This window comes from Acomys minous, assembly GCF_964271855.1.
Source record: "Acomys minous genome assembly, chromosome: 16".
In the NCBI taxonomy this organism is placed as follows: domain Eukaryota; kingdom Metazoa; phylum Chordata; class Mammalia; order Rodentia; family Muridae; genus Acomys; species Acomys minous.
In genome coordinates, this window is record NC_140498.1 from 21,421,690 (window position 1) to 21,444,918 (window position 23,229).

General features: G+C 46.4%; 1 protein-coding gene across 4 annotated transcripts in view; it reads right to left on the minus strand.

The window, feature by feature from the left end:
• Window positions 1-23,229, minus strand: part of GFPT2 (glutamine-fructose-6-phosphate transaminase 2) — a 47,471-nt gene that overhangs the window by 11,100 nt on the left and 13,142 nt on the right. For 2 of the 4 annotated variants that reach the window (XM_084762868.1, XM_084762870.1), the window contains exons 3-15: window positions 21,763-21,861; window positions 20,476-20,601; window positions 17,196-17,254; window positions 16,410-16,544; window positions 12,692-12,753; window positions 9,321-9,400; window positions 8,718-8,835; window positions 5,559-5,722; window positions 4,968-5,063; window positions 4,770-4,867; window positions 4,352-4,472; window positions 2,321-2,478; window positions 1,996-2,179 (exon numbers count right to left, since the gene is read on the minus strand). In XM_084762868.1, the coding sequence (XP_084618994.1) occupies window positions 1,996-2,179; window positions 2,321-2,478; window positions 4,352-4,472; window positions 4,770-4,867; window positions 4,968-5,063; window positions 5,559-5,722; window positions 8,718-8,835; window positions 9,321-9,400; window positions 12,692-12,753; window positions 16,410-16,544; window positions 17,196-17,254; window positions 20,476-20,601; window positions 21,763-21,861 (1,500 nt within the window). Of the gene's footprint in view, window positions 1-76; window positions 1,361-1,995; window positions 2,180-2,320; window positions 2,479-4,351; window positions 4,473-4,769; window positions 4,868-4,967; window positions 5,064-5,558; window positions 5,723-8,717; window positions 8,836-9,320; window positions 9,401-12,691; window positions 12,754-16,409; window positions 16,545-17,195; window positions 17,255-20,475; window positions 20,602-21,762; window positions 21,862-23,229 lie in introns of those variants that run through there. The other 2 variants (XM_084762871.1, XM_084762869.1) reach the window with 2 other exon arrangements.

The window sequence follows — 23,229 nt, forward strand, 5'->3', positions numbered from 1 at the left end:
TTCCCCCATTCCCTCTCCATTCCCTTGTTTTACCACTCCACCCCCACCCCCACCCCCCACTACTAAGGTCCAGCTATCAAAGTATTGAAGCCCAGGAATCAAAAGCCCCCTTTGGCGCCCTAATTAACATGCCCAATCACAAACAAACCAACTCATCCTAGCACAGGATTTCCCCTTTTCCCTGTATAAACTGCCATTTGCCTATAGGCCATTGTCTGTCTCCTCTCCATCCGGAGGCCATACTGTGTCCCTGGGGGTGGGGGGTGGGGGGAGGAATTCTTTCCCCCTCTTCCTTGTTCCTTTCCCCTTCTCCCTCATCCTCTGTCGCCTGCCTTTGTCCCTCTGGGGCAAGTAAATCTCCTTTGTGCTGAGAACTTGGTCTTGGGGTGTTTTTTTTTTTTGGCTGGTTCTGGCCCTTTTTAATATTGTTGGACATCTTTTTAATCATTTTATTTATTTTCACTTATTTTTAAATTTTTTGGTTTCTTTCTCTTTCCTTTTTTTGAGACAAGGTTCGTCTGTGTAACAGCTCTGGCTGTCCTGGACTCACTTTGTAGACCAGGCTGGCCTCTAACTCACAGAGATCCACCTACCTCAGCACCACTATGCCCAGCAATTATGTTTGGTTTTCTGAGACAGGAGTTTCTCTGTGTAACAAGTCCTAGCTGTCCTGGATTCACTTTGTAGACCAGTAGACTGGCCTTGAACTCATAGAAATCTGTCTGCCTTTCAAGTGCTGGGATTAAAGGAGTGGGCCACCATGCCCAGCTATTTTTAATTTTTCTCCTTGCATCCAGCACTTGGTAGGCAGAGACAGGTGTGCTCTGTGTCCTCGAGGCTAGTCTGATCTACAAAATGAGTTCCAGGACACCCCGTGGCTGTTACACAGAAAAACCCTATCTTGAATAAAACAACAAGAAGAGAGAGACAGAGACAGAGACACAGAGACAGAGATAGAGAAAGTTTTTATTACATGTATTTATGTGTGTGCGCCACAAGTGAGAGAGAATGTGCAAGTATCAAATGCATGGAAGTTGGAAAACAGTTTGCAGGAGCCAGTTTTTCTCATACCACCTGGGCTTGGGGGTCACACCGGATGTCAGACTAGGCAGCAAGAGCCTTTACCTATTGAGTGGTCTCCTTAGGCCAACATCTTTATGTATCTTTTTAATGTCTGACTTTAGAAAAAAAGTTGACACTGTATCTCTTTCTGCATTTAACCTACTGAAGGTTTTTTTTTTTCCTGTCGTCACTATTATTGGAGTATGTAACCAAACGTCTTCAAACAATTGGGGATGTTCTTTGATTCTGCATCAGACAAGAAGCAGTAGTTTCTTGAAACCCGGATTGGCAAGTGAATCTGAAACATTCAGAAGAAGTTTCTCTACTTTGTTACATTTGGCCTGCTTTGCCTTTAAATGGCTCTTTCACACAATTTGATGACAACATGCAAAGGCCCAGGCCTAAGCAAATCTAAAAATGGACACATTTAGTTACAAAATTTATTTTACAAATCACCTTGTTAAAATCACCAACTTCTTAGTTAAAAAAAAAACAAAAACAAAAACAAAAAAACTTCAAATTTGGTTAGGTACAGACAGGTTTTCCAAATTCTACATGATGATTGAAAAGCTGACCTTTATCACTGGCAACAAGTACCATTGTTTGTTTCCTTTGAACGGCTCTAACTTTGTTCATTTTAAGGTAAACATCTGCCCCCAGGGCAGGGCAGCTTGCTACATAGGGGCTGAGGGAGAAGGATGGGATCAGATACAAAGGTCCCGGCGCCTTGCTGAAGATCTTTAAATCTTGGCCTAGCAGGATTTGATGGGCAGGTTGAGGGATTACTGGGAGAGGTGGGGTGACGTGGGGTAGGAGGGTCGCGGGGAGGAGTAGGATTTATCCTTAGGTAGAGGGAGAGAGTCGTCGACAGCAGTCTTTACAAGAGAGTAAAGGAAGAAAGTGGCCCAAAGGAGCTCAGTGGATGGGACTTACCAGGTAAAGATCTGAGGCCCCGAATGATCTCCTGCCTCCTGTTCTGTAGAGAAATTCGGTCTTCAGACATCATCAGACCAAACATCACCAGAGAGATGAACTGGCTGGTGTAAGCCTGAAGACAAAGTGGGAGCCCAGAAGACTTTAGACCGCTGTCCCAAAGGTGCTTAAGGAGATAGGAGAGCTAAACAGCACGCACGAACAAAGATAGGAAAAAGAGCTAATGACAAAATATAAGATGAGAGGAAGGGAGGGGAGAAGAGCCAGGTGCAACCTCAAGAGCACCTATCTCTCCACGCCACCACCCACAACAAGCAACATGTACCTTGGTGCTGGCCACCCCGATCTCTGGCCCTGCGTTGATATGGACACCACAGTCGGTCTCCCGGGAGATGGAGCTGCCCACGGTATTGGTGATGCCCACAGTCAGCGCCCCTCGGTCCTTACAGTATCGCAGCGCCAGCAGCGTGTCTGCAGTCTCACCTACAGAACGGGGTGGGGGTGGAGGGGTGGGGGATGCCGTCAGTGAGCATGCGCAAGGGCAGGTGCTAGACTAGCTATCCCCCTCTTCTCCCCTACTCCCTTCCTCCTCATTCACCCCTACTCCTCCTGCTTGAGATTGGAAAAGAAAGCACAGGTTCAACATCTTTCCTGCTGTTTCTTGGACTGAATCTCATTACTAGTTCCTTCACGTCAACTCCGTAGGGGCCTCGCGACTCAGTATCGCCATCCAGGCCTTGCAGCTGGCTCTGAATGCCCGTCTAGGACTCCACGCTGCCTGCGTAGGACTTGCTGAGGTTTAAACATCGAAAAGCAAGACTGCTCACATGATGCTTCTCAAATAGAGCCTGCTGGGAGGAAACACTTCCTGCAACCTCCCAGGATGGGCTTAAATAGTTGTTCTGACTAGGCCACCGCAATGGGTTTATGCATAAGCCAGCACCAGCTCCCTATTTGTCAATTTCAAAGAAGCTCAAAGCAATATGAGGCCAAACATAAAATCAAACCCAGTGAGTTCCCAATCCTCTGATGGTTCCATCTATGAGGTGGTGGTGCTCAACTTAGTTCCTGACCTGTCCCCAAAACTGGTGTCATCAAGTGCTTCCAGATAGTCATTTATTTACTGCATGGGATTCTTCAGTCAGCATCAGAGAGGGTGGGTGGAAAAGGAGAAAGATGGTACTACCTGTGTCGGCCTTGTGTCTGATTGTGGTAGCTTTTAAAAACTGAATATGTCTGTACAGAGACCAGTGGACTGCCACTGCATGGTTTTCACATGAAACCTATCTGCTTTTCTGTTACTTTCCCTACCGATTCATGAACTAAAAAAAAAAAAAAAAATCCCCCCTATGATATTAGAATAGCATAATCAATTTTTAGTTGTGAGAATGGCATTATTGATTTAGACTTTCTCATCTTTGTCTCACATTCTGAATTATCTGTGCAGACAGATGACATGATGTTTGGGATTGGCACCAGCTTCTGGATGATCCAGAGGAGGAGGAGACAGGTGAATTGCACACATGGATGACCCAAGGGAAAACACCCCCCCTCAATCAGAACCATGTCTTTCCTTGGACACAGAGCCCACCGCTGCCTAACTATAAAGACGTGACTCTCAACTCAGAATTGAGATTTTTTCCCCCTCTTCTAAATCAAGTGCAGAAAACATTTAGGAGGGCATTGGTCAGTGTTTTTGGAAGTGCTAGGAGGCTTAGAATGGCAGGGGAAGCCACAGGGCAGAGACTCTTGGACCAGGCCAGCTTCTCTCGCAGAAAGCTCCATGGATGCAACTTTTGTGGGACATCACCCATGCTGGAGAGGGCTATGCGGCTCCTTTAAGTCATCCATGCTTCTTCTGTGGTAACCTCAGTAACCTCACTAGCTCACTAAGCTAGCCTTGGGTGGAATCCTTTCTTTGGTCTAGAACTGGTGACCTATGTGGGGTGAGAACATGTTTGATCTTATTTCCCCAGGGAAAGTCACACAGCACTATACAGTGTTGATAGTGGCAGATGCTTTATTCATATTTTATTTATTTATTTATTTTTGGAGACAGAGTTTCTCTATATAACAGCCTTGGCTGTTCTAGACTTACTTTGTAGACCAGGCTGGCCTTGAACTCACAGAGGTCTACTTGCCTCTGCCTCCCAAGTGCTGGGATTAAAGGTGTGCACCACTCATGCCCAGTCCAGTGGCAGGTGCTTTTAGTTTAAATGACCCGGTGCATGAAAGCATGTGTGGCCCACAGCAGATGCGCAGAGGACTCATTGGAAGAAGAGAGACAGTGGCGTATAGAGAAGAGAGCTTGGAGATGAGCCAGTTGAGACCTGGCCGTGCTGCCCATCTCCCTTACCTGACTGGCTTATGAAAAAGCAGACATCATCCCTGAACACAGGTGTGTTCCTGTCCAGAAAGTCACTGGCAAGTTCAACCATCACAGGGAGCTCGGTCAGTTCCTCTAAAACTTGCCGTGTCTGAAGCCAAAAAGAATGGAGACTGAAGTCAGTGAGGGGCCTTGATAGGAACACAGGGGCACCTGGGCCTTGAAGGCTTGTGACATGGTGCCTTGCTGTCCCAGTGGTGTGGGAACTTCAGCTGCTCGCAGGCCATCTTTCCAGAAGAAAAGGGCTGAGTGCACTTCTCAAGCTGGCTCACGGGAATGGGTACAAGGACTTGGTCAAGTTCAGAGACTGGTGCATCACGACCAGCATCTTCATCTTGACTGCTGTTAATTTCCCAGGACTACCCAAGGTCTGGTGTGGTGCACTTACAGCCACAGCTGCATGATAGCTGGTTCCACAGCCAATCACGATGAGCCTTCGGCATCGCCGAATCTCCTTCAGATGGTCCTTCAAGCCGCCCAGGAGCACTGCAGGACACGAGGCAGGGCATTGATGTTAAGTCTGCATGTGACTGCACTCAATGGAGCAGGGCATGGACAAGGGCTTCCTACTGGGAGTGGTGATTACCTGTGTTGGTCTCAAAATTCACCCGACCTCTCATGGTATTAAAAACTGATTCTGGCTGCTCGAAGATCTCCTTCTGCATAAATGCACTGAAGTTACCTGGTCAGGAAAACATTAACAAGGTAAGTACCTTAATTTAGATACATTTTTGCAGCTTAACTGACCAGGAAAAGCCTGGTGAAACTTTGTTACTCTTTGTCAAGATGTCACCATGCCACAGCATTAGTATTACCTACCCATAAATTTACCCCCTCTCCCTGCAAGTTTTTTTTTTTTAAGACGGGGTTTCTCTGTGTAGCCTTGGCTGTCCTAGACTCGCTTTGTAGACCAGGCTGGCCTCAAACTCACAGTGATCCGCCTACCTCTGCCTCCCGAGTGCTGGGATTAAAGACGTGCACCCCACAAGATTTTAAAGAGTATCTGTGGTTATTTTCCTGTCTGATGCTATGGAAATGAGTCAGATGAAAGTGGGTCAGACATAGTGACCATCTCCAATTTACACATTAGACCCTGCAGCTTTGGGGAGTCATGGGCCTTCTCCATCCTCTGGCCCCCAAGAGCACCTGTTGTACAGGGATCTTGGAGGACACCTGCCTTTCATTATTTGCTGCAGTTCCATCTGCAAGGTCTGGATGGCTCGGGAGGGGTCATCACTAGCTGAGCGCTTGACTCTGTGAATGGAGAGTTTCCCATCAGCCACTGCGGCGATGTCATCATCTTCTAAGAAGATGACTCGGTTGGTATGTTCTATGATGGCACTGGAAGGAAGAAAAAAGACGTCGAAGGTCACGTTTCACCCTTAAAAGTTACAAATCAGCAACAACTTGCTATTTGTCAAGCATGGGATCCTTATCATTTTAGGCATGACAATGACATTTCAGTAAAAAGACTCACAAGTCAGTCCTTCCATTATCCTCCGTACCTTTCTTTCCCCAGAATTATTATAGAATATATGAAAATACACCATTTCTTCAGTAAACATTTCTACCTCATAGCTCTAAAAAACTGAAGGGCTGAATTTTCACCTATTATAAAAACCGACATTCCCTTCAAACAATTTATTTTCAAATCATCAAATAGCTAATGTGTTCAAATTTTCCCCCAGGCAACCTCATGATGTCTTTTTATAATTGGTTTCTTCAAATAAGACACAAAAACCATGCCACCTTTGGATAGGGTTGGAAAAACATACACTATTCTGATAATAAAGGGAAAAAAATAAGCACTGGCTTTAATCATTTTAAGGTTTATGTTTAGTCATGAGGGGGGTGGGCAGAAGTGGTGGTACAGCATGTGTGTGGAGGTCAGAGCGTAACTTACAGGAGTCAGTTCTCTCCTTCCACCGTGAGGATCTGAGGACCATCTTGGCCATAAGGGCCTGTACCCACTGAGCCATCCTGCTCGCTCACTCAGCATTTGACTTTTAAAACCGCATAGCTTATGAAGACAAGCGTCTCTTTATATAACAGAATCTAGCTAACAAATGATAGAATAACCATTTTACGAATTTCTAATCAAGGATCATAAATGGCTATTGAAACCAAGAGGTGAAAGCTGAGAAAATCTTCAGTCGGTGAGTAAGGCCGGTAAGCCTCGAACCTCTGACTAAGCATAAAATGAGAAACAAGGGAACGGTGTGTGCCTTCTGACAGAAGGACATATCACCATCGATGCAGTCTTGCCAAAAATCAAAGCTGGGTAAAATCTAGCTTCTAGACGCTTGCTGTTCTAGTTGGCTTTAAGTCTCAACCTGGCACCGCCTAGAGTCCCCTGAGGAGGAGGAAGTCCTAACTGAGGGACTGGCCAGATGAGGCTGCGAGTGTGTCCGAGGGGCTTGTCCTGACTGCTGCTTGATGGAGGAGGCTCAGCCCACTGTGAGCGGCGCTATTCCCTGGGCAGGTGGTGCTGGGCTGCCTAAGAAAGCTAGCTGAGCGCGAATCGGCCGGTGACCCAACAAGCTGCCCTCCTCCATCGTTTGTGCTTCACACTCCTGCTTGGGTTCCTGCCCTGCCTTCCTTCACTGGTGGATGGTGACCCAGAAGCATAAGGTGAAACAAACCTTCTCCTCCTCCACTAAGTTGCTTTTGGTCGTCATAGTTGTCACAGCCACAGAATGAAACTAGAATGTGTGCCAATGCTAGTTTACATTATGTTAAAAAAACAAAAAACACCTAGGGGGATGAAGAGCTGGTTCAGAGGTTAAGAACACTGGCTGTTCTTCCAAAAAGTCCTGAGTTCAATTCCCAGTAACCACATGGTGACTCACAACCATCTACAATGTGATCTGGTGCCTTCTTCTGGTATGCAGGTATACATGCAGACAGAGCACTGTATACATAATAAATAAATATTTCAAAACAAAACACACCTAGGAAGCAGGGTATGCAAGCAACACCCAGATAGCAGGAAACACATCAAATAATCTGTCTGTCTGTCTGACTCTGTCTGTCTGTCTGTCTGTCTCTCTCTCTCTCTCTCTCTCTCTCTCACACACACACACACACATCTTAAATTCTTAAATGTAATAATTATTTTACCCTACAGAACAAATAGTAATTTTTTGTTTTTTGTTTGATTTTTGAGACAGAGTTTCTCTGTGTAACAGCTCTAGCTGTCTAATTGTCCTGGAACTTGCTCTGTAGACCATCAGGCTGGTCTTGAACTCACAGAGATCCTCCTGCCTCTGCCTCCCAAGTGCTGGGATTAAAGGCGCGCACCATCTCAGCCTGGCTATACGGTAATCTATTAACAGCCTTTAAGACCCTTATCTAGGAGCCAGCTCACCTTCATCTTTCATTAGTCCTGGGCCCCAAGGATACTTAGTAACATCCCTGAACTCTGACCAGTTCCTCCTCTGTAAAACAGCACCTGGTGGCTGTACCTTCACCCAGGCCAGAGCAGGGCACTGGCTCCGTGATAGGACAGGCTGCTCTTGCCCCAGGGGATCTTCATCTGTCTTCATGTCTTCGAGGGCCACTTTTGTTTTCCTCTTTTTCTGTGTGTGCTAATGTACCCGAAATTCCTGTGTTGGCTGCAGTGCTTAGTCATTTGAGGAGCTTCTAGAAGGGATAAGGTAGGCTCAGTCCCTGCCTGGGCTGCTGATAACATAATGATGACTGCTGGGATGCAAGATTCCTACATCTTTATTCTCTGGGAAGCTGCCAGTATTAGACCTCACAGCTTGTCAGTAGGCCTTAAAAGTGTATAATTATAACACTATGGACACCATTTCATCTTCCTTCAGGCATCCATGGCTCTTCTAATTTTAGAGACACCTTTCCTTATGTCACTGACTATAAAGGAAGAGAGCTCCGTGGTTGCAAGCATTTCTTTGAAATAAGAACTTCAACAAATTACAACACCCAGACACACTTACAGGGACCAACATCTGTTTTCAAAAAACAGTAGTTATTTAATTTTCCCTCGCTCCCCCTTCTTTATTCCTTTTTTTCCCCTACCCTAACTTTTCTCTTTCTGGGCCTGTATAGCTCTAACATGTATTAACTTGGGCTGGTGAGATGGCTCAGTGGTGCTTGCCACTAAACCTGACAACCTAAGTTCAATCCTTGGGCCCCACAGGGTAGAAGGAGAAAACTAACTCCTGTAAGTTTGTCCTCTGGCCTCCATACATTCTCCAAGTGTGTATGCACACACACACACACACACACACACACACACACACACACACAGAGTGTTCAGATAGCTATTTTTCAATTACACAAACCCATGAAAGCAAGGAGAACGTTCAGCTACCTGGCATCAGAAGCAAAGAAGAATTCCACAGCTTTATTGCCCACAGCATGCAGGCAGGTGGAGCTGTCCAGTCTCTTCATCCTAGCCTTACAGACAGTCTTCACATTCTCAATATTGCCTAGTAAACGAAAGGATGGGTTGCAAATCTCAGTAGGCTGCTCTATTTGCATAACACGTGGCAAGGAACCCATTTTCCTCTTTTGAATAGTGTGTGGGAGAAATCTGCAATTTTTAGCTAAGGCTGTGCCAGCCAAATCATGTAAAAGCTCCTCAAATAGCCCAGCCGCGCTGAAAGAGCATTTAAATGGCTACAGTGGGAGAGCAACGCAAATGAAAACAAACGGAAGAAACTCCAATCAGGGCACAGTTAGCATGCTCCCCAGCTGCCTGCTATTCTCTATTTCTATGCAGGTCTCAAAATATTCACAATGAGATGCTTTTTTAAAAGACGGAGCTGAATCTCCATTGCAGGAACATCTTTGAAGCCCAGAGCCACGTGGCAGCTGGGAGGTGACGGTCCATCTGTCTCCAGGCAGAGCTGGCTGCAAGGGGACAGCTATCCTGCAGCAGCTAGCTGACTGCTAATGTACCCAGGAAACTCACATGTCCGATACAAGATGGGGATCTGCTCAGTGGACAGTTTGTATTTGCTTCGTACTCCGATGAGCAGTGGGCTGCCTCTCCTGCAGGAAGAATAAGAATAAGAATAAGAATAAGAATAAGAATAAGAATAAGAAGAAGAAGAAGAAGAAGAAGAAGAAGAAGAAGAAGAAGAAAAAGAAGAAATCAAGTGACCCGTCACCTTTGAGACCCCGGGCGAGATGTCTCCTAGCCTCCAAATCCAGTCCTGTCCCTAAAGCAGACGGCTGTGCTCAGGTCACATGGAAAGGATGTCTTGACCATGAGACAATGCCCTCCAGGTTTGGAGCAGGGACCAACAGACTGGCATGCAGATGTTAGCTCACTCACTCATCCAAGTACCTGACCAATTAGCCTGGTAACACACTTCCCACTTTTTTGAGAACCCTGGGCTCCTGGTTCCCTAAATCCCCACAAGCAACTAACCCACATGGATAGGTCTCAGGGGCTGGACATTTACCATTGGAGAAGGGCCTGGTGCAATCAGGGGCACTCTGGGTTTTCACACCATAGCCTTTATTTCTTGTGAACCCCTAGATCAAGAGTGTTTGCTGGGGAACCCCATTTTGTGCCTCCTTTTGCATAGCCAAGTTCTTTGCCTCCACGAGCACTAGACCAGCTATGTATATACAGTTGGCATCTACAATTCAGCCATTAGTTGAAAATGTAGATAGATGGGCTGGAGAAATGGCTCAGTGGTTAAGAGCTCCGCCTGCTCTTTCAGAGGTCTTGAGTTCAATTCCCAGCAACCATACGGTGGCTCACAACCATCTATAATGAGATCTGGTGCCCTCTTCTGGTGAGCAGGTGTACATGCAAGCAGAACACTGTATATGTAATAAATAAATAAATCTTTTTTTTTTTTTAAATGCAGATAGAAAACACGCATGAAAGTCAAGCTTGCTGGCACAGGCCTGTAACCCCAACTACTCAGAAGGCCGAGGAAAGGGGACTGTATGTTTCTGTTTGGGTTACAGACTAAGTTCCAGGTCACTTAGCAAGATCATGTCTCAAAACAAATAAGTAAAACAAAAATCAAACAGAGCTTGGTATACAGCTCAGTCGCTCAGTGTCTGCCTTGTGTGTGCGAGATGTGAGGTAAAAATGCTTGTTAATAACTCACACACACACACGCACACGCACATGCTCACACACACATGCAAGAAGCTGGATTTGTACTCAGCCTGTACAGGCTTTTGTCTGTCACGCCCTAAGGAATACATATGGCAGCTATTTTCAAGATATCGCCACCTTACTAGGTATCAAAAGCAATCTAGAGGTGATGGGAGAGCATACAGACGTTATATGAAGTACAGCGCTATGCTAATTTACACAAGGGATCCGTGTGTTGAAAAGATTTTGGTATCTGGACAGGGTTTAGTTCAAGGACTCCCACAGACACTAGGAGAAGACTACACTCTATTAAGGCCAGTGAGGGCTGTCTCAAACATTTGACTTCAATAGAGTGGGCTAATGTGGTGTCTTAACCAGTTTCTTTCTAATATAGACCTCTGTGCTTACGGACCACACGTTTATTAGTCTGTATGCACACAAGCAGTTAGTGTGTTCGCCCGGCTCAGACAAGCAGGCCCCGGTTACTTCTTTAGGAATGATGCCCGCTTCTCTGGAGCACTGACTTACTCACAGCCCTCTTCTCGTTTCTCGAAATAGGGGACAAAGTTCAGAAGGATTGAGAAAAAAGGTGCTTTGAGTGCCTTGACTATTTGGTACAATCCTTTGTTTTGTCTGAAGCTAATCAGAGACCTTGTTCTGGGTCCAGTAAAGGAGTAGCTTCAAGATGCCCCCAAATAATGAGAGTTTAAGTATTAATAATAGCGTCAAAGGCTGTCTGGGTCTCTGGGTAAGAGGCTCCCCAGATCTTATTGTTCAGACTGAGCTCTGCTTTAAGACACAGAAGCCTCCTGAGATGTCCCAAGGGCCGGCACGGATGCTCCAGACATCCATCACAGGCAATTTAGAAAATTCCAGCCTTATTGCTTTCTCACACCACACTCATTTTAAACAATAATACCACATTATGAGATTTTAAAGGGACCTTCTAAATTTGATAGGGACCAACGGGTATTTTATAATTTATGATTTGATGAAATTCATTTCAAATGATGAATTAGTCCCAGTCCCAAGTTAAAAAAAAAAAAGAAGAAGAAGAAGAAGATTATGACCAAGTCATCTGATTTTTCTGGGTATATATTGTGACAGTTGCCAAAGGACAGTCTTGCTCACTCTATTCAGGTCTCTGAGGGCCAGATATACATTCTAAATGGCTCCTTTGTACCTTTAGAATAAAACCAGCAGCCACAGGGCACCAAGGCTGGGCTGGGCTTCCACCAGAGGCCCCCCCCCCAGGCCCTCACCCACCCTCATCAAGGTCATGGGGCAGTGTCTAAAACCACTTGATTCACTGCTGTCCCCAAGCCCAGCCCACAGCAGGTATCAGTAAACACACATGGGGCCTGGAGGTCCTACGTATGGCCCCTTACTCTGCCACATACACCCAAACAGGGAGGCTGGAGCACCACACTTCCTCCAGGCTGCTCATCTTTCCCTATGTTGGTCCTGCTGCCAGGAAGCACTTACTACTTCCTGCCTTTCCTGGGTTGACACCTGCATCATTCTCAGGCTCCTGGGTACAGCGGCCTTCCCAGCCTCCACTACAGAGCAGTGCCACTCTCTGCCCTTCTCCATTCTCTGGAACAAGCATCTAGGAAACATTAAGGACTTCCCTCCCCCCCAAGACAGGGTCTCTCTGTGTAGTCCTGGCTGTCCTGGAACTCAGTCTGTAGACCAGGCTGGCTTTGAACTCACAGAGATCCAGCTGCCTCTGCCTCTTGAGTTCAGGGATTAAAGACCTGCACCACTATGCCCAGCTTAGCACTTTTTTAAAAAAAACATTAATTTGTTGTCAACTTCTAAAAATCTAGAGATTTTACATTTTAAAAATCCAACTTTATGTTTCTCCTTTTAATAACAGGAGCTCAGCTGGGCACAGTGGCACATGCTTTTAACCCAGCACTCAGGACGCACAAGTGGACAGATCGCTCTGAGTCTGGTCTACGAAGTGAGTCTAGGACAGCCAGAGCTACACAGAAAAATCCTGCATTAAAAAAAAAAAAACCAAAAAACCATAAATAAACAAGCAAGCGCTCTAGCGCACTGTGGTGAAATGTCTGGGCCTCAGCGACCGGTGAGGATCCTTTAGATCCAACAAGCACTTGGCAGTTTACAAGAGCCCCTAAGCTCCCTGGTATCCCAAGCTAAATAATTTCATCTTATTTATTTGCTTGTTCCTGAAAGCACCCATACACTCGCCTTACCTTGTGGCAACGGCTTCTCCTGGGTAGTGGATGCTCTTGAAAACCAATGCAAAGGCACCTTCCTGAAAACACAGGGGGCGGGGCAGAAAGAGTGAGTGATTGTGGAGTAGCACTTACTCTGACCAGCCAGGCCACTGCAGACCCCTGGCCCAGGCAGGTCACCCCAGCCCCTCTTCATGGCAGACATGGGTTGCATAAGTAGCTGGGTGCAGAGGCAGCTTATGGAAGATGGTCACTGTCAGAGGGGAAGCCAAACAGATGGCATCACGCTGACGTGCCAAAATCCAGCCCTTATGAATTTCACTGTGTGAGCACTTTAAACCACAGTGGCCTGTCCAAGTTCACAAGGAACTCCTTTTAGAGTAGCCCAGGGTGGAGGGGCACAGCTACAACCACAAAGATTGGGAACCAGAGCCAGAAAAACCCTGCACTGAGCCTCAGGAAGGGACCTGTTCAGGGAGCAGCTGGGAGGTCAAAGGAGTTGATCAACACTCGGTCCAAACGGGGGTCCAGTTCTGGCCTCATCCCTTTCCTTAATTAGCCAATCGCTTCAGCCACCTCTATGCCTTGTTTTCCTTATCTGTGACGGAGAAGACAGCAGTTCTTTCTGTATGACTCTGAGGTTCAAGGCTAATGTACTTTAAGTGTCTAGAATGTGCCTGGCCTTTTAGAGCAGCCAGGACAAGTGGAGTTGTTAATTCGCATATCATTTCTCTGGCTGTGACTGCTACTTGCCCCCTGTGCCGGTGCCTTGCCTTGCTATTTATGCAAAGCTAAAGCTAGAACTAGACTCCAGCTTTCCTAGTTCAGGACTACAAATTCCTTTTCTAACATTCATTTATTTGACTAATGGGCATGTGCATCTGCCTACATGACTTTATGAGCACTGTGTGTGTTGTGTTCATAGACGCCATAAGAGGGAGAGAGAACCTCTGGGATTGGAGTTACAGGCAATGGTGAGCTACCAACATGGGTGCTGGAAATTGAACCTGGGTCCTCTATAAGATCAGTAAGTACTCTTAACCACTGGGCCTTCTCTCTAGCTCCCTGCATGTCTTTTTTTTTTTTAAACTTAAATTCTTCATGCAAAATTATCCCTTGCGTCTGACCAACCTAACTTGCCACAACCCCAGAAGATCTCCAGTTATGGACAACAAGTTATGAATCTGAATTTCCATGTGAAGTTCTCAGATTTTGACACTCTGAGTGGCCCTGAGGCCCTGCACAGACAGGACAGTACATTCTAATTCGTGGACTGAGCCACGAAACCAGTGAGCTCTGGGGTTAATGTCCCAGGGTTTCAATGGGGTTTCAAGCTATATAGGAAGAAAGTGCTTCAGGCAGACTTTGAGTGTCATGACATTGTCCCCACTTAGTTTATAATAGCAGTGAAGGATAGAACAGAAACACATTTTTCCCATTCTCTGTCAGAAAGAGTTCCATGTTGTTTCAGGGAAGAAGAAGAAAAAAATCAAAAAGTCTAAAGGTGCCATGACGGGGAAGGCATTTCTAAAATTCAAAATTACAGAGGGCCAGGGTATCGGAGGACCAGGCCCTGGGTTCAGGAGGACAATAAAACCAAACAGTAAGAAAAAAAAAAACCACTATGTTGCAATACCTACTCTGTTTACCTTACTTTACAAATGCAGGATACTATACATTATGTACAACTGACCTCCATATCTGTGGATGCAGATGTGGCTGTGGCTCAGGGGTGGAGAGCTTGCCAAGCATGTGTGAATCTCTGGATTTGACTTCCAGCATCACAGAGAAAAAAATAAAAAGTTCTGAGATCTTGTCCCATTGTTACTGGTGTGGACTGCACAGCTAGCTTATAATGGACCACCGGGAGGGAGCAGGCATAGGCTTGCTCTTGTCACTAGTCCCTAGAGCAGCTAATGGTGTGTAACAACCGTCTATATGGTTCCATTGTACTAGGTGTTAGACACAATCTGAAGAGAACTTCAAACACACAGGGGGATGTGCACAGGCTACATACAAACACTATGACAGCTTATATGAAACTTGACTTAGGTATCCAGTGAAGGTCTTGGAACCAGTTCCCTATTGGTACCAAGGTATGACTTTGTGGAAGACGTGTGATTTAGAAATAGGTTCCCTAAATTATGGACCACCAAAAGAGGGGTGGCATCGGTCACAGGGTTCTGGCATTGGATTCACTCTAAAAATGTTTACTGAAGTCTGGCATATCTAAAACCATAGCATGATAACCCACAGCAGTCTCTGACCCAATGTCTCCTGGATCTGGGCCTTGAACACTCTCTCCCGGCTGCCGTAGCCTCGGACGGGCTCTTGGATGGCATGGTACCTTGGGGATCAGCTTTGAGATATCTGGACCCTCTTCCCTGCCTGCTCTGCTTCCCCTAAGGAAAGCTTTCCTTCTTAGACAAAGCCCCAGCCCCCACGTCTATTCCTCTTTGAGAGATGGTGAGCTTGGATCTAGCTGTTTGATGCATCGCCTGTTGCTCTTGTTGTCTCTCCTGGGCCACCCCCTTCAGCATTTCACAGTGCTCTGGATCTCTTCTATTACAAAACCACAATCTTCCTTGGGAACTAAGAACCTCTCTTGTCCCACATTGTTACTATGCACCCTTAAAACTCAGATAACTAAGAAACCTACTCCTGTGTGCTCTGGGAATGAACGCCTACCTTTTTCCCTCCTTCTTTAATTTTTCCATTTTGTAATTAATTGTGGGTATTTCTTTCCTTGACTGCTTTATTGACAAGGAAAAAAAAGATTACAATTCTAAGTCTCCAACACCAGCGAAATCCATCTGATTAGCACAGACCAATGCACATAACTCAATTTTTTAGAAAAATATTTTATTTAATTTATGTGTGCTGGTGTGAGGGTGTCAGATCTTGGAGTCAAAGACAGTTGTGAGCTGCCATGCGGGTGCTGGGAATTGAACCTGGGTCCTTTGGAAGAGCAGGCAGTGCTCTTAACCACTGAGCCATCTCTCCAGCCCCACATAACTCAATTTTAGAGATGATGATAACCAACACGGAACCGTGACAGCTACATCTGCATGTGAACGAAACCCACGGTTGTAAAAACCATAGATTAACATGAACTCTGGTGCCCCATATTTGACCACGTCCCCTGGATGGGGAGGCCTGGTGGTACTCAGAGGAAGGATAGCAGGCTACCAAGAAGAGACTTGATACCCTATGAGCATATACAGGGGGAGGAGGTCCCCACAGTCACAGTCATAGGGGAGGGGAGTAAGGGAAAAATAGGAAGGAAGGAGGAATGGTAGGATACAAGGGATGGGATAACAAATGAGATGTAATATGAATAAATTAATAAAAAATATTTTTTAAAAAACCATAGATTAGAATGCCAGCCACCACCTCAGAGGGGCTAAAATGAAGCAAACATTTTGTTTGATATTCATACTCTCCAAAACTAGAGTTCTCCAGATAGTACAGGAATATAACCTTGTAAGACGAGCCATCTTCCACCCTCAGTACCTCGTGCAAACCTGTACACGTGCTTATGAAAAATGAAGACATGTGCCCTTTAATCCCAGCACTCGGGAGGCTGAGGCAGGAGGATCACTGTGAGTTCGAGGCCAGCCTGGTCTACAAAGTGAGTCTAGGACAGCCAAGGCTACACAGAGAAACCCTGTCTCGGAAAAAAAATAAAATAAAATAAAATGAAGACATGTTTACACAGATGGGGCTCGTAACTCACCAACTGCTGAATGACTCTTTCCACCAATGTTGAAAACGTAATGTCTTCGGTCTCTCTGTTGTCGAATACATATTTAATCAGCTTGGCGATGGTCTCGGTGTCAGTTTCTGACTCAAACTCGTAGCCCTTGCTTTCCTGGAATATGGGGTTGTACCCAGGGTGACAGATTTTGGTCATTGTGCAACGCTGACTGGCCAACTCCCTCTAGCCCTTTATCGTATGACTTAAGGCAAGAGCAAGCAAAGCTGAGAAGGGAAGAGAAATGTCTGCCAGCAGCCAAACACCTCTGAGTCACCCTCTGATTCCCACAGACCGTCCCTCCTCAGGAGCCCGTCTTCACTGTTAATCTGGACATTGCAAAATAGTAGCAGCTATGATCAAAATATGTTGAGTCAAACCCACTCCTATCCCAGCTCATACCGCTCGACCTTTTCAAGCTATGGACATTCACCGTCTGCCTCCCCACCCCACGCTCCATGTGGCGTCTGAGTCCATGTGTTACGTAGTACAAGCTCCTTTGGCGGAACCCAGTTCATGTTGCTTTGATTCTGTAAGGAGAGGCCACAGGAACCCTCAGGAGAAAGGCCAACGCCCTGGTATCTCCCCAGACCAGGACTGAACATGGTGGGTCGGTTACGGCTAAGGCTTACACTCAGGGTTATGCCATGGCCTAGAGTGGGAATCCCTGAGTTGCTGGGTTTTGTTTCTGGAGAGAAACAGGCTGGGTGAAAAAGTGTTGGGAGGAAGATCAACGCTGACTTGATTTACCCAGGGGAGGCCACTCACCAGAAATTTCCTTAGATCCTTGTAATTCGTGATGATCCCGTTATGGATGACAACAAACTCTGAAGGAAAAGTTTGGGGAGGGGAGGAATGAGTTAAAAAATGAACTGGAAACTCTTCCCCCACCACACCCGGAGCTGTGTGGTGGTTAGGGTTTATTTGCAGAGATTAAAACTGATGTTTCCGGTGACTGCAACACCACAGTGAGAACCACCCAGCGCCTCACTGTGCACTGAACGCTTTCTTTGGATATTATCAAAAAGGTTTCCAGCTCCACAATTATTTATGTCAAATAAAGGATTAACCTTCTATTATCCATACATATTTCCAGACATTTCCAACAGTCTTTAGTCCTTTCGACTTAAAAAACAAAAACAAAAAGCAAAAAACTCATTTAAGCTCAGCAATGGTAGCACACTCCCTTCAATCCCAGCACTCAGAGGCAGAGGCAGGCAGATCGTTGTGAGTTCGAGGCCAGCCTGGTCTACAAAGTGAGTTCCAGGACAGCCAAGGCTGTTACATAGAGACACTCTGTCTCAAAACAACAACAACAACAAAACAAACAAACAAACAAACAAACCCAAAAACAGAACAAAACAACAAAAACCCACCCACCCCCCAAAAATAAAATAAGACAAACAAAAAACTCATTTTATTTTATGTGTATGGGTGTTTTCCCTGCATTTGTGTCTCTGTACCCATGCCTGGTGCCTGTAAAAGCCGGAAGGTAGCATCAGATATCCTAGAAGTAGAACAGCAGACAGTTCTGAGCAGCTATGGAGGCTGCTGGCAATTGAACCTGGGTCGTCTGGAAGAGCAGCTGGTGCTCTTAACTGCTGAGCCATCTGTCTCCTGCCCTAAGCTTTAGTTCTTAAATGGAGTCACAGACAAACTATCGGGGGGGTGTTGTTGTGGGGTGCGTGTGTGTGCTTTGGTACAGGTGTGTGAGTGGGTCCTCCCCTTCCTCCTTCACTAGGGTTGCAGGGATTGAACTTAGCTCATTAGAGCTTCACAGCAGGCACCTTTACAAGCTGAGCATCTCGCAGGCCCTCTCTCTACCTTAGTGTTTTGAGCCAGGGTGTCTCACAGAACCTGGAGCTCACTGACTTGGCCCGGCCTGGGTGGCCAGTGAGCTTCAGGGATGCTCGCATCTCTCTCCCCAGCCCTGGGATTACAAGCTCGTACACCCAACTTTTCCACAAAGGTGCTGGGATCCAACTCAAGCCCTTGTACTTGTGTGCCAGGCACCTTCCCAGCTGAGCCAACTGAGCCCTATGTAAAAATGACCCCCCTCCCCCCCTCGCTGTTTTTCATTTGCCCTGATGTCTTCTTGGGAGCATCAAGGCATTCATATGTTGGATCTCTATGACTCTTCTTTCTTTGCTTTATATTATTCTCTTTTATCTTAGTCAACGGTCTTATCTGTTCCTTACAGTCCATGTTTTCTTTGTGAAAAGTTTTCCCTACCTTTTATAGAGCCAAGAGTTCAACCTACTGTGTGCGAACTAAGGACTACAACACAGTCATCCTGAGCAAAATTGTGTCATTCCCTCCTGCTGTTTAGTGGCTATGTGTAAGACACTCTTGAAAGCATGTCAATTACCACCGGTGAGCTGTTCAAGACACACCACGAATCTGCACAGATTGCTCATGTTATTTCTCAACTGGTCATCCCGAATTGAAGCAGGAGTTTCCAACAAATGTGGGTTATGGGTGGGTCCCACTGGAGTTTCCTCGCTTTGGGCACGCAATCAGAATCACATCGTATTCTTAAGTGAGGAGCTTGGGATGGGGTTTGCCTTGTCGCTAGGCAGGGCAGGAGGCTGCGTGGCTGCAGCCACAATACCCCAGGGCTCACAGTCTTGGTAATGTTTTCTCAACCAATCTCAGCCAACACTGCTGCCGCAAAGACCGGCTTCAGCATCTTGGTGGCATTTAGCACTGTGGGGTTTGCCTAGGTATGGTGCCTGCTCTGGTTGTGAGATGTGCTGTGGTTAAAAGTATGGGCTAGAGCCAGGCATGGTGGCGCACACCTTTAATCCCAGCACTGTGGAGGCAGAGGCAGGCAGATCTCTGTGAGTTCGAGGCCAGCCTGGGAATTCCAGGACAGCCAAAGCTGTTACACAGAGAAACTCTGTCTCAAACAACAACAACAACAACAAAAAAAGACAGTACAGGGCCAGACTCAAGAGCCTCTAGTAAAAAACCTTACACAACGATGCAGACGTACACAGTTTCCAGCCCGTGCTGCTCAGCTGTCCTCCTCCTTTGCAAATAGGGATGGTGAGCCCCTTCAAAGTGGTTTGGGGAAGAAACCATACATGCTGTGGAGGATGCTTGTCCTTGCCTGACTAGATGTACCCTGGGGTATGCTGGCCCCTAGCACAGACTTGCTAATCTTTCATGAGAAGGCAGCTAGAGGGTCATTTAAAATAATTACAGCATGGGAGCCATCCTAGGGGAGTAGGTGAGTGAAATGGACCTATGACTGGGCCAGGACAAGGAGGCAGCTGGGAGAAGAGAGGAGCTCCAAACCCCCCAAATGCTGCCCTGAGCAGTCCCCCTGTCTCTGCCTCATGGCCTTAGCCTTCTCTCCATCAGCGGTTCTCAGCGGGATGGTGACCCCAGTGCTTCCATAGCTTCGAGTTTTTCAAAGGTGTCAGCAGCCTGGCCTTGTATTGGATAATTTTCAAGCTTGAAACACACGAAGCAAGGCAAGGCAAGGCTGTTGGGAAGAGCTCCTAGGCTGCTGGCTGCGTCCTCTGCTCCTCCAAACCTTAAACTCTTGGCTGCTGAGCCCTGATGCTGGGATCCAGGGCCCGGAGAGGGACCCAGGCATCGCCATGATCAGCAGTGTCCCCTGCCTCCACTCAGGACCACTCTCTGTGGGGGAGGGGGATGAGTTCAGCAGAAGGGACCTGCTAGACCGGATGGGCCTAGCCTTCTAGAACATTCTGTTCTTCTCCTATCAGCTGAGTATATCTTTCAGGAACTAGTGCACTGTTACATTCCACTCTTGAAATGAATTCCAGAGAGCCAGCAGCCCTTCTGATAAAGGGTCATCATTTCCAGTACATACCTAGGTCAGTAGCAGCCAGGGACCAAGTGCTGGCCTTATTGACTGAGGCCCAGTGTGACCCACCAGGGAGATGCTTAGATTATCTCAGGAGGACTCGGCAGGTGGGAAAGCCAGTTCGGGGTGGGCATGGAAGCCACTCTAGCCGGGATCATCTGACAGATCATTTAGAGAGCAGTAGAAACATCCTGAACAGGGTCTGCTTACCATTGTCTTTATCCGAACGCTGTGGGTGACTGTTGACAGCATTGGGAACCCCATGGGTTGCCCAGCGTGTGTGGGCAATGCCGAAGTGTGTCTCAAACTCCACCTTCAAGTCCATGCTGTCTTGCTCTAAACGGAAAGAAAAAAGCAGTGGCTGCGCATGCGTGTTGTGTATGGGTATTTGTCGGTGTGCATGTGTGTTAATACGCATGTGTCTGTGCGGTGTGTGTGCGTGCATGTTTTCATGTGTGCACGTGTGTGGAGGCCCAAGGTTGATGCTGAGGTGTTTTCCTTAGTCGTTGGCCACCTTATTCATTCAGGCAGGATCTTGTGTTAAACTCAGGGCTCACCCACTGTGGCTAGTCTGGCTAGTGAGCTTGCTCTGGGGAGCTTCTGTCTCTGCCTATTGACAGTTGGAATTACTGCCACGCCTACCTGACATTTACAGAGGTGCTGGGATCTGAACTCTGGTCCTCAGGCTTGTGGCAAGTGGAGCCAACTCCCTGGACAAATGTATGTACTTTAAAAACAAGCATCTGTAGGCAAGTGGTGCTGGTAGAGCACACCTTTCATCCCAGCCCCGGGAAAGCAGAGGCAGGTGGGTCTCTGAGTTCAAGGCCAGCCTGCTCCAGAGTGACTTCCAGGACAGCCAGGGCCACACAAAGAAACCCTGTCTTGAAGGAGGAAAAAAGCACTGGCAAGACGTTTTCATTCTACGAGACACATCACCTTAACCAAAGGCCCATCCTCAGTGTCAATCACACACATGGCACCCCAGGAACCTGCCACATCTGGATACCACATATAGGATTTTACTTAGTGCTTATCAGAAACTGAACCCATTTATTTTCTTTCTTTTTGAGACAGATTATTGCTACATAGACCTGGAACTCACTACATCAATCAAACTGTCCTAAAACTGGAAGCAATGTTCCAGCTTCAAGTGCTAGAATTTACAAGTTTGGGTCACTATTTCCTAATCAAAATAGGTTGACTTAGAGAGGGAAAAGATATATCTCTAATATAAATAGAAAAGCAGTATTATATGCCAGAACAATTTAAAATAAACTCTTAACTATGAAAATAGTTTTAGCCTTCACAAGTAACTGCTTAAAATAAAACATCTCGCGCTTTGTGAGGCAGTCTTACAAGACCTCCTTAACACCCCTGATAGTCATCCAAGTGTAGACAAATGAACGCAACAATATATTTTCAGGGGGCCTGTGCACCAGCCAGCACTCCGATACAGAACATTCCTACTTACTGTAAAGTCCTTTATTTTCTACTCACTGTAAAGTTCTTCATCCAGAGCCTTTACTTTCCCCCTTTTCTTCACAAGATGGATGTGTCTTTCTTTGACTTCCTGGTTGTTCCCATCAATGGCCACACCTACAGTTTACAGAGAGCACTTTAATCCCAGCACACAGGTGGCAGAGGCAGGCAGATCACTGTGAGATCGAGGCCAGCCTGGTCTACAGAGTGAGTTCAGGACAGCCAAGGCTACACAGAGAAACCCTGTCTTGAAAAACAAACAAACAAACAAAGAGAGTATTTACAAGAACAGAAGGTCACCTAGTCTCCTTGGCTCTGCAAGCTGCTAAATTAAAGGTTGGGCCAGTGGAGGAGGAAACCCTGAGACAGAAACCTGACGATCTACCTCTCCCTCCCGAGGCCTCCACCATCCAGGAAAACTAGCCCAATCTTTAACGTACTAACTAGCTAAATGTTACAAAATTGCATAGTGATGGCTAAAAGGAAAAAAAAAATTGTTTACAAAACCCTCTCCGTTCTCAACCCAGATGATATCAATGCACAACAGCAGCTAGAACAGGGCACCAAGAAACTGCCGGGGCTGAGGTAACGAGGGGCTGAGGTCAGATAACCGAGGGGCTGAGGTCTGACCTGCAGACAGGTAGCTATGTATATATTTAATTAGGACTAGTTCATCCTGCACAACTGAAACTTTGTGCTTTTGAGCAGTACTGAGAAGGCTGCATCTGACAGAGATTTTGTTATGTTGTTTTGTTTTGTTTAACCCTTGTATTTCCTTTGCTACGGTTAAAAAAAATGTTTTCTCAAAAAATTTTTAACAGTCCTGAAACTTCTTTAATGAGCAAGCGTGGTTACTGAATGGCTTCTCCAGTGACATAATAAATTAAACTGAGCCGAATTTATAATAAGAGGCAGGTTTATTGGGGGGGGGGATAGCTCTGGGGGAGGGAGTTCACTGATCTCACTGGGGTAAGGGCTTTTTAAAGGGGAGTAGGGAGATTTGTGATACGATGGTAAGGTGGTGGGGTTATGGGCTTATTTGGTGAGTTCAGGGCCCTGTAGGTGGGTCTTAGGTCCAGGGGTCACTTTGGAATCCGGAACTAGGAGCCGGCTTTGTCCAGTGTCTTGGTAGGGCTTTTGAAAGCGCAGTTTCCTGGTCAGAAGAGAGGGGTAAGGACCTCTTGGTCCACCATCTTACCTTTATCCCAAAACCTCTGACGTAGAAGTTATTGTTAGATTATTAAAAGCAGCTGTAGGGAGACTGAAGGGAGAAATAATGAGGCTTGGTCTGACCTGAGGCAGGACAATGTTTATTCACTATGAGGAGGGACTTTTGTCACCTACAGGTGCAGATAGCCAAAATGCCTACAGCAGATGGGCTGTGGTCCTTTAAAGGGGCAGACATGACTTCCATAGTCCTCAAGGGCTGCTGGGAAGTGTAGTCCTGCAGCCGGAAACCAGCAGTTATATTGATAAAGGAATGTT